Source organism: Takifugu flavidus, chromosome 19 (genome assembly GCF_003711565.1).
Source record: "Takifugu flavidus isolate HTHZ2018 chromosome 19, ASM371156v2, whole genome shotgun sequence".
NCBI lineage: Eukaryota > Metazoa > Chordata > Actinopteri > Tetraodontiformes > Tetraodontidae > Takifugu > Takifugu flavidus.
The window spans coordinates 1,321,617-1,333,927 of NC_079538.1; the positions used below are offsets into that span (position 1 = coordinate 1,321,617).

At 46.5% G+C, this 12,311-nt stretch overlaps 2 protein-coding genes across 4 annotated transcripts in view; one reads left to right on the forward strand and one right to left on the reverse strand.

The window, feature by feature from the left end:
* Positions 1 to 5,274, reverse strand: part of hmbox1b (homeobox containing 1 b) — an 11,956-nt gene extending 6,682 nt beyond the window's left edge. For 2 of the 3 annotated variants that reach the window (XM_057016092.1, XM_057016090.1), the window contains exons 1-3: positions 4,997 to 5,219; positions 2,497 to 3,153; positions 39 to 124 (exon numbers count right to left, since the gene is read on the reverse strand). In XM_057016092.1, coding sequence (XP_056872072.1) covers positions 39 to 124; positions 2,497 to 3,149 — 739 coding nt within the window. In that variant the 5' untranslated portion in view covers positions 3,150 to 3,153; positions 4,997 to 5,219. Of the gene's footprint in view, positions 1 to 38; positions 125 to 2,496; positions 3,157 to 4,996 lie in introns of all 3 variants that reach the window. The other variant, XM_057016091.1, reaches the window with a different exon arrangement.
* Positions 5,275 to 6,718: 1,444 nt separating this feature from the next.
* Positions 6,719 to 12,311, forward strand: part of disp1 (dispatched homolog 1 (Drosophila)) — a 49,973-nt gene continuing 44,380 nt past the window's right edge. The window contains exons 1-2 of the mRNA XM_057016415.1: positions 6,719 to 7,095; positions 8,591 to 8,651. The gene's annotated coding sequence lies outside the window, so the exon portion shown is untranslated. The remainder of the gene's footprint in view (positions 7,096 to 8,590; positions 8,652 to 12,311) is intronic.

The window sequence follows — 12,311 nt, forward strand, 5'->3', positions numbered from 1 at the left end:
TAAATCAACAATGTAGCCCCGAGTGTGTGTCCACTCACCAGTGACCTGTGCCACCACTGCCTGAGAGATCCTCCTGTTCCCCAGGAAGGCTTTGATTTCCTCTTTCACCATACTGCTGTCCCTCCTGCAGACAAACAGAGGAATGCACCACTCACGCGACACACACATACACCCCGAGATCCTCTCAAAGAGGCTTTTTATTGGATTCAATGGGGCAAAATGGAAGAATATTAAAAAGCCCTGAGCCTGAAAATGGCAGCATTTACATGGATTTACATGTTTTAATTGCTCCCGCACCATCGTCTCCGCAACATCGGCGCTCATCATCGCTGCTGGTGTGCTGTGGAACTCTTTGCACCTCTTATCAGCTAATCAAATCTGTTTCAGGACTGTACTTACTCATGTGGAAAAGTACAAAAATCACAGCTCTGATGGGGTTTTTTTTTGTCTGTGCTGCATTTTGACAGCACTATCGATGCATTGTTCTTTGCTCCAGGGCTCCCGTGTAATCAGCAGCACATTTCAGAGCAACACAAAGACCAAGGCTGTGCAGATTTAAATGGATTCAGCCACAGTCAGCTAATCCATATTATATATATGTATCAAGCCGACACGTTTCCACCGTCTCAGACTGCAGCTGAAAGGAAAACAGGCAGAGACTTGCACTAATTGACGGTCTTGAGTGAACATGTGTCACCCAGTGTACCCAGCCTACCCGCTGGATCCCAGCCCGGTACCTTCCCTTATGCATATACGAGAACAGACAGTTGCATCAGGAATCGCGCAGCAGCAAGCATGTGACCGTCTTCCTCTCCCAGGTACAGCGTCACAGTTTTGGTAGCAATGCGAGAGCCTAAACCCTCGAGGCACGGGTGGGAGAGACGGTCAGAAGACGTGAAACTCGACTGCATCAGACTCTTGACGTCCACAATCGCCCTCCTCAACCAGCGGCTAAAATTAGAGCACAAAAAAATGCTGCTTTTATCGACAATCAATATAGCGCGAGCGGCTGTGCGAGACCGAGGCGGAAGAGGGCGGGCGATGAGCTGGATGCCAGCTCCGAGGCCGGACCCCTGCAGAGACGGAAATGTGCGCTTAAAGAGGGGAGACTCAAAAGGATGCCTGGATCAGCGGCAAACTGAAAAACACATATTATGCCCCTGCGGTCCTAAAGAGCCAGACGCTGCAGAGCTCTACATGAGCCTTTTACCACTTTTTCACCTGCCAGGCTTTCTGAGGACGATGCAGAATCAGGACTTTTAGCCTGGACGCTCAATGTCTATTTCTGCCGCCAGTGTTGAGGGGAGACAAGAGGCGTCTAACAACAACACAGCCAATAATAGACCAGCACAGCCACGGCAGCGACCCAATGTGTGAATTTAATCCAAATACCACTGTTACCGTGTCATTTTATCTGCCCCTTTAATAGGTGAACACGTCCATCCGTCCGTCCACAAGCCTTCTCCAACCCCGCGGCTTTACCAATAACTTCCCTTATGGTGGGAAAATCTTCTTCTTCAGAACCCCTGAATACACTTGTGGACCTCCGTCCCTGCAGGACAAACGTCCCGATCTGGTCTCACTACGATAGTTAGTAGATAACACACACAAAAATAGCAATTTATTCAACTTGAAGTAGGTCTGCAGCGACTTTTCAGCCGGCTGCTGTCAGCCTGGAGCTGGCGTTTAGTCTAGAACACTGAAGTCAACGGCAGCCACCGACCACCCAGGTTAACACACAAATATTAAATATCTATTTTGAAAAGCACATCGACGAGTCGGGGGCCGTCATCGTGTCCCCTGTCCACTACTGCCCATTAACCAGTGCACTCACTGCCAACAACAGTGGGGACAAAAGAAACGGACGACGTTTTGCTGGAACGGTAAAGCATTGAAACAATTTTCCACAACGGAACGCGACCGACGAGCAGCGGCCGCAGTGAGGGTACCACGGGCCAGCTGAAGGAATTAAACCAGCAACCATCAGCGGTCTCTGACAGATCCGTTCTCATTCTTCCTCCACAACTGTCACGTCCTGGTGCGGAAAACTTTTCCTGAGTCAGAGTTTGCTCATTTGATTTGATGGAATCATAATCATCACCACAATAAGGTGTCTCATACCCCGAGACGTCCAGCAGATCCAGGACAAACACTGGAGCCACTGCTTTTTCCCCCCGAGTGCTGTTTCAAGAAGAGTTTTCTTTTTGAAGTCAACGCAATGCAGCGATTTTCCCTGTGACTGTATTAATTTTCCCACAGCTAATTTCAGCTCTGGCACCTCATTATGAAGACAATGAGCCAATGGCTGCTACAATAAGCCATGGGGCTTTTGATCAAAAGCTATTTGCATTGTTTGGAGAGGGATCTTTAGTGGATTCAGCTGAGAGAACCTGACTGCCACCATCCCAGACTGTATCTATTATTTTGTCAGAACACCGTGGGTCAGAGCTGAGATCCTAAAATGCTTCTCGAGTCTTTCGCCTCCACACCACTGACCTCATCAGCTCCTCCACCTTGTCGTCGATGTCCAGGTCTTCTTCTGCGGCTTCAAACCCAAACGCTCGCGCCGCGGCCGAACTGTTCACTGGGTACCTTGGCGGGGACAGCTTCCCGTTCGGCGTGGCCGCCAGGCTGTCCCGGCCGTTCTGGGACAGCGCCACAAGAGAAACCGGCGAGGGCAGGATGGCTGATGGCGGCGGAGGCCCCGGAGGCGGGGACGTGTCGTAGTTGTTGCCGGGGGATGGTGAAAGTCCTCCGCTGCCAAACTGCGTCTGTGTGGCGGTGGAGATTTTGGAAGTCGTGGAAGACGCGGCGGGTGCCGCCAAGTGATCGGCGGCGTTGCCCTCGGAGCTGTTGTTGCCGTTGCAGGACGCGGAGGAGGTGGCGGCCGCCGAGGCAGAGGTGGTGCTGTTGAGTGATGTAGTAGCATTGGAGGCAGAGGTGTTGTTTGCCCCACCGGCGCCGTAGGACAATGAGGACGAGGAAGAAGAGGTTCGATGGCCAAACTTGTCACCGTGCTCCCGGTCCAGCCGGTCCAGAGTGTCAAGCGCGTGCAGGATCTCCTGCTTGGTCATACCGGTGCGACGCAGCCGCTGCAGCAGATCTATCTGCTCGATGGTGAAGCGCGGCTCCTCGCTGAAGTCAGACATCCTGCTGCTGGACAAGAGACAAGATAGACAGTTTGTGAGGAGGAGGAGGGAGCGAGGGAACATGGAGGGGTGGGGGTTCGAAAAGACAAGTGGATACTCCAGATCCAGGGGGAAAATGGGAAGAGGGAAAGAGAGATGTAGAACAGAAGGAGCAGAGTCAGGGAGATAAGGAAGAATGGAGAGGATTAAGTAGGAAAAGAGTGTAAAGGAATGCAATTGCAGCTGGGGAGAAAATGAGGAGGATGTAAAAGACGAGCGAGCGGTTGTGAATAAGCATTAGAATGGTGAAGCAAAAGGGGGCTGGGAGAGGAGGAAAGACAAGGAAATAGGCAGCAAGTATGAAGACAAGGGAGAAAAAAAGAAGACAAGAGTGAGACAGAAGTGTGAAAGAAAAAGAAAGGGAGGGGCAGGGCATTAAAAAAAATCTGCTATTTTTGGGAAGCGGCAGGCAACACACGCAGAGTGCCAGAGTCACCTTGACAGCTGATGCTATCTTAACATTCTGACTGCCGTTCTTTAAGAGCTACATTATATCCCCGGCTCTGCACACCACCCACGCTCTATGTTTTTCATAAGCAATTTGCTGGGCTCAAAATCAATGCAACTAGAATCAGACTGCGGCAGATTTTCCATCTTGCCTGCCAGCTCAACCTATGCTGATATGATAAATGGTTTAAAAGGGGTCACTGGCATTGTTCTACATCAGTGACAGTGGAAGCTGCGAACAGGACGGTGGGAAAAAGCGCAAATGTCTTGCAAGCAAAGCACCGTTATTAACTTATAATGTAGAAACCGAAGATGGTAGTAACGCTGCAGACATTTCAGACGCATTTACCCAAAGCAGAGGCGCTACGCAATATAAAGAATTCATGAGGAAAGCGGCTAAAACATGCCACATTCCACATAGATGTACTCCGACAAGCATTCTCTGATTTCTTCCTATTCCAAGCATTTGAAATCATTACAGATTCTGTTCCCAACTCCCCACTTTGGCTGGAGCCATTTGAACTGGTTAAAACCCAGTTGGGGTTAATCTTTGCACGGGACTGACTTAATGTCCTACAGTGGCCCACTGTTCAGTCCCTCAGGTTAACAGACAGGGCAGAAAAGCAGGAAAAAGTTGAGGATGGGCTCATTTGTCGCTTTCTATGGCGGCAAAAGGCAAAAAAGCAGGTGTGTGTTTGGAGGATGGTTGAGCAAACTTCACTTTGCCCACAACTCACACAACACAAGTTATTTTGCCCTGGTCATCGGTGAAACGCTCTAAACTACTTCAGCTCCTGTGGAAAACTCGTGGATGAGAGGAAGACATCCTATAAATCTCAGCGGCTGCCGTTGCATAAATGCTGGCACCAAACCCCCGTCTCGCTGGAAGTTTTTAAGAAGTATCCTAAAACTGATCCGAAACGTGGCTTTGCCCCCTCCTAGACGCGTCTCTTTGCAGCCAACAGGGCCTGCAGTGGGCTCCAAATAAGTCGCTCTTCTCCACACTGCAGGCAGGTGATGCGAGCTTTCACGCCCTTTGCCCAAGAGCTAAGGCTAGCAAATGTTTCTGAGGCTGGGGTGATATCAGATTAGCCAGCTCCATCCTTGGATCGCTCCCACTAGCTCCAATAAGTTACAACTGTCACTGATTGTGCGCTGACAACAGCCCAAAGGCATCGCAGAGGACGATCCGCAACTTCACATGCTATTTCTGTAGCACTGAGCGTTATTAGCACCACAAGCTAGCGGTGCCCACACTGATTCTAATGTTAGCTGACGTTAGCCGCCGATGCTGGCTAACGCACATTTGATATTATTCAACATTACTTTCCGTCTTGTAGGTGGCTAAGAACAAGGCTTACCTCGCTTCAAATCGCCCACTTAACCATTTAACTTGAGAAATGTAGTGAAGAGCCGCTGCGTGTTTCACTGCAGCCGACCGACAAAGCAATAAGACGACTGTGCCCCGTCCGACCCCTTCCCAAGGATTTCTAATCAGAGGCGAATTATTTGCCTCTCCGCTTTGTCTGTCTGACAACAGCCATATTGACAACTAACACCTCCGAGGAGCTCTGAGGGAACTGTAGTTCCGCTCCGGCGGAGGCCGCTGCCGCGCGGCCGTGCTCTGTTCGCTGGAAACTACAAATCCCAGACCACACCGCGAGGAGAGCCGCGCTTGTCATAAAGGCGATGCAGTTTTTAATGTGACCACCGCGACTGCTGCCTTCTGCTGCGCTCCCTGATCAAGAGTGTCCGCATGGACATTGGGGGATGTACAGTATTATGTTTAAATTCACTCCTGTAAATAGTATGTCAACTATTGTATTGGATGGATAATGTTGCTCTGATTCAAACGTAAACACACGAGCATTTAATCTGTAACCTCAGCCGATTTTAATGCAGTAACTGTATAATATTTCAGTTACATTTGTGGTTTAACGCATGCCGCATCAGCGCCTGATGGGTTGGAAAACCGACAGGTGTTGAATCAAATAGATTTTTTTCCATATGTGAAATTACCATGAAAAAGATCTAGAATTCTTCATGATTTCACACTTTTACTCTTGTGGCTGTGACGCTTTTATTTACATAATCTGTTAACAGAAAGTCAGTCAGCATTTTATTTCTGCGCAGAGGAAATCAATTCTTTTCAGTTGAACAGATTTTATGTATAAAATACTGATCAGCCGTAGCTGTGGAGGACAAAACATTTTGTTTTCATTCGAATCATTTCAGTGCAGGAAACGACAACGCATTTAGGACATCTGTACGTAGGGTTGTGCTGGTGTCGGCTTTTGTGATCCACGATGCCCAAGTGATCATTTCTTAATGTGAGGAATCGTTACCAGCACTGAGGGACACATATCATTGAAAGAAAGTTGAATTTGAGCAGCAGAACTGACAGTAATGGTGGCCATTTCTTGGAATCTTTAATGGTTTATATTTTACAATCCGCAGATATTTGCTAATTTTATAGGTCAGGTTTCTTACTTACTTAGGACTATTCAGAAACAAGGGAAGGACCAAATGTCATGAGAATATGCTGATTTTTCATCTTGATGACTTCAGGAAAATCAGCAGTCAACAGAAATCTTAGATGTTTAATTCTTCATGGAAATGGATCCAGGTGGCTAAATTAACATGTGCATCAATTAGACAGTTTGTCTGAAAAGCAGCCCGTTAAAACCATTAAACATTTCTGTTGCGTTCTATTGTGCACCCATTTTGCTCGTAACGTGAAACAAGTTTTGTGTTATGATTCCAATTCAAAATGTTAAGTGTTGTACCACATAAAGTCGGACCCACGGGCCATGCAAAGGACTAAAGGTGGGAACACTCAAACAAGCATCCCATAACAGATCAGGCCTTCAGCAGTCACCGAAATAAATGAATATTGGACACAGTCCTCATAAAACTTTATGAAGCCACATTTGCCTTCAACAGAGGGAAATTGTGTCATAAATGAGATCAAATATTCCATTTACTGTCTAGTGGTCGTACTGCCCCCGTGTGGCCAGTGGTAAACAATGAACACATCAGAAAATGGCTTATTTATTTACATATTTGTTAGTATATTTATGACTGAGTTTATTTTCAAGTATTTCCTCTAAAGAATTTTCAACAAGAGGGATAATTTGGTGTGTTGGTGCTGCAGTGCAACAAGGACAAAACTCTTTCCATCTGCACTGTTGTAGATAAATCTGGATATGAGAAGTGTGAACTCTTATTCAGCGTTTCTGCTTCTGGAGCGGGGCTCTGCACACTTGCAGTCCCCGGGACGGGACCAGGCTCCGCTCCAGCACCTCAGTGCGCAGCTGCTCTCCAAACACGCTGGATGCTCCGCGGACCGAAGGTCCATCACCATCAAGACTAAAAGGCGACTCAAGTCCGGAACAGGGGACCAGTCCCGTCCCAGCGCTCCTTACTCGCACGGTTCGCCGTCCTCGTCCGAGGGAAGCAGGTGAGTCTCGGGGAGCTTGTGGGATAAAGGAAAGGAAGCCGCTGTTGTCTGGCCAGCTGTTCTTGGCAGCCAGGCTAGCTGCAGGCGGCTAGCAGCTAGCCTCAGCTAGCCTCGGGAAAGCACCGTTCAGCTGCGACGCTTGCGGGGACAAAGTCTCAGTAAAGGGTGAGACGAGCTTCGAGGACGAGGAGCCGAAGCCCGTGGTGTCGCTGCGGCTTTGGCTTGATAATCCAGCTCTGCTGTTAAATTAAACGTTAACGTTAGCGCGACTCCGGGGTCTGAGGAGAACCCACTAAACGTTAAAGGCCGAGGCGACAATAACAGTGACCGTAACTTAGGTGGCACGGAAACATGATAAAAGTGGAAGCTTTGATTTTCGGGAGTTGGCCAAACTTGCGTTAAATCGATCAGAGTTCCCCACTGCGACCTAGCTCAGAGCACCATCATATAAAATACCACAACAACTGAGTGGATTTCTTTGGAAAATACTATGATATCATGGGTTTATTCCACTAAACGTTCACCGAACGGAGCCAACTCACTTCATCAACTCATTTATTTAAACAGCTGTCCAGCGTGAGAGCGCTGGATTGTTGCAATGCCTGCTGGGAAATGAAGTCCAATTGGTTTCAGCCGACCGCGCAAGTCGTCGTCATCAACTGATGTTGGTGTTGTTTTTGAAATTTTAGGGTTTTTCCTCTCACCAATTTATATTGAATCCAACAATTGATCATTCATATTACTCCTCCCCGGTCTCAATGAGATATGTTAATTGATTGCATGAATTGAGGCAACACCAATATTTAACCCATTGATGACTGGGTTTACGGTCCACTGGGTAAAAAAGTTCTGTGAAATGTAACAAGTTTATAAGTAGTGTGCAAGGTCGCCATATGTCCACATGCTCCTAATGAGAGGACAGACAGGCTGCAGGAGGAGTTGCTCACAGCCCAGGATGAGGACGGTTCCAGGACCGTATAGAGGTCGTCATGGTGACAGTAGATGAAACAACACGTGATATTGTGCCTTGATCAGAGTCACATCTGGGAAAAGATTATTTGGAAATAGAATCCTCCGCATGAATAATTGCATCCATATACTACTCTAATTTTATTTTTTTTATTTTAACAACTAATTGGAGCAAATATTTGAGATGGCCATAGAGTTTTGAAGCAGTTGATGAGGAAAAACTCGACAGAGCCTGAGACGTGCTTTTCTCATGAGCATTACCACCTAATCCTCTTACGGATCCTCAGCATCATATGAATGTATTGTGACAAAAAAGGAAGAATTTAAACAATGAAAATCATGTGTTTGAGAAACAAGATATTTGCCCGAAGCACTTATACTTTAATTAAAGTAGACAACATCGGGACTTTAATCTGGATGGAAGTTTTAAAAAAGGTAGTATATATAGTTATCACACAATAAATGTGACTTTCTGAATGTGGCACTGTTTATTTCAATAAGTTTTCTGTTTTTCCTCTCACATCAGATTTTTCTGGAGGTTGCCAGGTGAGCTCAACACCAGGAAAACATCAACAACAGAACTTTTGGTGAGTATTTTTTTGTGAGGTTTTTCCCCTCCGTCTCCAAAGCAGCGTAGAGCCGCAGGTGTAATTCTGCTCATCTCAGTAATGATTTCTCAGTTAGACACAAGGTATCAAACTATTGACATTTAAACCCACAGAACTTTCACATTTTGAACTTATTTTCTAAATATTACTGCAACCAATACACGCATTTGTTATACTTTGTTCTATATTTAACGGCTCAGCTGATCTCTGCTCGCTGTTGCTGGTGTTGTTTAGAACCACTAGGGGGCAGTCGTTGGTTTGGATTCCCATAATACCCAGGGACTCCGTCCTTTGAGTTTATGCTTTCCACAGGGTCATTAATTGTGACAACAGAGGAAGCGTCGGCAGAGCATTCTTTGTCCATTTAGTCACGCACACACACACACACACACACACACACACACACACACACATAGATATATATGAAATGACTCAATAACCTGGTACCTGTAATCCTGCATATAACGCTGTCTGGGTGTCTGAGTGCAGGAACGTGCTGCTCATGTGGAGCAGTTTGAATGACAAGTCAGCAAATAGGAATTCTGAGCATCTGTACACCATCCTGATAATGTACAGATGTGTGCTATGTGGAAATAAAAGGAGCAGTTGCTCCAAACGTGGAATGCAAATGTTTTTTTGTTTTTTTTAAAAAAAAAGTCCCAATCCTCAATGGTTCCAATTTCCTCTAAAAACATGCATTTAATCTAGTTTTATGAACGTTGCAAACCTGTTTACATCTTCTGATGGCACCGTAGCCTTTTGGCCATTTTGAAATGTCACAGGTCTGATCTAATAACACCTCTCAGATATTATTTTGGGACCAATTCCTCTATTCAAATGAATCTGCCTGTGTTTTTTTTTTTTTTATTTTTTTAATAAAACCCAGACCAGTTCTTATACCTGTGTATCAGTGGTCAGTATGGGAACTGGAGCCTGGTCCATAGCTGTTATCCAGCCAAATATGTCCTGATTTGCATTTGGAAATGTCGAGCGCTCCCCAGAGTGCCACATATTTATTTCTTTTAAGGTCCGTCCTCTCAGCTGGTTTCCCTTTCCTCCTTTTTATGTCCTCTTCAGTTTTTCTGAACGTCTCTGAATCCCTCCATCCTGGCCTGCCGCCTCCATGAGCAACTGGCCCAGACAGCTGGCGTCAGCAGCTGCTCGCCATCTCATTTTTGGCCCGATCTCAATCTGGGCACGTTTCGGGGGGTTTTCTTCCAGAGAATTTTGTCTTTTTTAGTAAGGCAGCCTTGGCGTTTCTAATTCAGTCTCAGCTCATCTTTCTGTCGCCAGTCTAAAGGTATCCAGAAAACAAAATTGACATTTTGTTGCTAATTTGGCATCATCACCCGTTGAAATCCTCCTGCTTGATGGCACGCTTGCTGTCTTGTTTATGTGGTAGGACCAGATGTTCATCAGTCTTTCGGCTTTGCCAGCTTTTTTTTTTTTTACTTCAGTGTGTTTTCTGATATAATTTGATTTAATTTCTACTTTTACCTGTAGCAGACATCCATGTTTTGCGTCACACCCTGAATGAATCTTAATAGCATGGTGTGACTTTAAGATTTTTTCCACCCGGTGGCGTTGCGGAGTGATGAGTCAGCAAAGACCTGCTGACCCCAGTGACCTTTTGTACTGTTGATGAATGCAGTTGTTGGCACTGTCTATCTGCTCTTACGATCAGCCCTCTTCTGTTTCTTCTCCTCGCGGTGGCACGAGGGAATCGGACCAGGAGGTGGTGGACACCAGAATGCACACTTGTTGCTCATAATTCAAACTTCTGCAGGCGCTTTCTTTGATGTGAAGCTGAAGGATGATGCCCCTGGTGGGCCCTCTGGACTCTCACGAACCCCCCCCCCCAAATCTCTGTCTGTTTTCATAGAGATGTCAATGCTCCGCACAGATTTGGGTCTTTGCTGATGACATGATGGACGTGTGCAACCACTGAAGGAAGAATGTTCCAGGTCTGCGGCCTGCTTTGGCCATAAATTTGAATTTGTTTCTTGCCAAAACAAATGAATATATTTAGTTTTTCATGTCATAAGTGAGGAGGAATGACCTCTAGAGGTAATGGCCTTTCCCAGCGAGCGGTGGGAGCAGCGGGGTAACAATGCTGTTGGTGGTCCATTTAATGCAAACAGACATGTGAATTAAGACTAAACACAGGAGTCACCACCACTGCTTAATATTCAGCTCGTAAGAGGATGAAGAGTGAATGAATGGCTGCGTCTGTGGTAAGTGGAGGACACCACAAACATGAGCCTCAGCAGTCCCAGGCATGGATCCTATCATGGCATCTTTTAAAAGCATCCATCACAGCAACTACCGGACCCTCTTTATGGAACGCCTAATTGGAAGCAGGTGGGCAAATGGGTCCTTTTACTTTTGGTTCCTGGGCTTTAGATTAAAGAAATCTATAGGGCATGGTTGTCTTTAAAAAGCATATGTGAAATATTATAAGGCATCTGCAGATACACTCTGGGCTGGGCGAGCCGGAAAGGGTCGCGGGTGGGAAGAGCGCTGTGAGAAACAAGCTTCCTCTCTGTCTTCCAATCACGTGCTTTTCCATATCGCTGCTTGCACCACAGCTGCCACTGTTTGTATATCTGATATACTGACAGGCACTGAGGAGGAGCAGGTGTTCTCTATTAGTGCCACTGTTTTATTCTGGCCCAGTTGTGGCAAAAAGTGCTCAAAAAAGTTGTCAGAGGTTATCACTGTATAACATTCAAGCATTCTATTTAACCAGCTGTCAATTTCTCCTTTCCTTTTCCCCCGTTCTGCTTAGGATGCTGCTCACCTTCCATTGTCTGCATCATCTGTTCATTGCACATGAGCCTAGATCGTTTCAGGTTGTGCCTTTTAATGGGGACTACTACACTGTATTCTGATAGCTGTTCTTTTTCATTTTTAACCACATCAAACCCGTCTAACTCGTTGTAATTTAGAAGCTCTCAGCTATACTGTGGAGGCATAGGAAATATGCTTATTCCAAGGGAAACTACTAAATATAACTGCAAGGGCATCATCTGATGATGCGTCAACACCTTCCTATAGCTGGAGGAACGTCCAGATGTAATATTTTCTGCTATTGGCATGGTGTTCTCTCCTCATCACTGATGGTTTGTGCGTTGCTTCACTGCATCTTTCTGTGGCTGTCTAAGACAAATCGTCCTGGACAGGACTCCCACTCTGCCTACAGAGACCAGCCTCATTAGGATTTGTTGCACAAACTGAAGAATGTTGCCCAGCTGAAGGAGCAGCGAGATATTCCCTCATTGGGACACATGCTCCTTGCTGTGGCCTGACCCTGGAGCTCTGGGCCTTGTCCAATCCTATTTGGCTCATATGCCTCCCAGTCAGGGGCTCACTTAGCCCCAGACTAACCTTATCGTCCTCACTGGGGTCTTTGTGCAGAACCAGCTCAAAGATTTTAATAAATGGACAAACGGATTGTTGAGGCAATAAAGCAGACTGATATTTCCATCACAAGTTATGGCCTCGGCCGTCCTGCCATCTGCTGCTGAATTAATGAATCAGGGCTCAGACTGGAAGCTCCAGCATGGGGGGGGGGGGGGGGGTCAACTGATCTGACACATCAGGAATCTATTCGCTCAGGTTGCTTAGCTCAACTTTTGC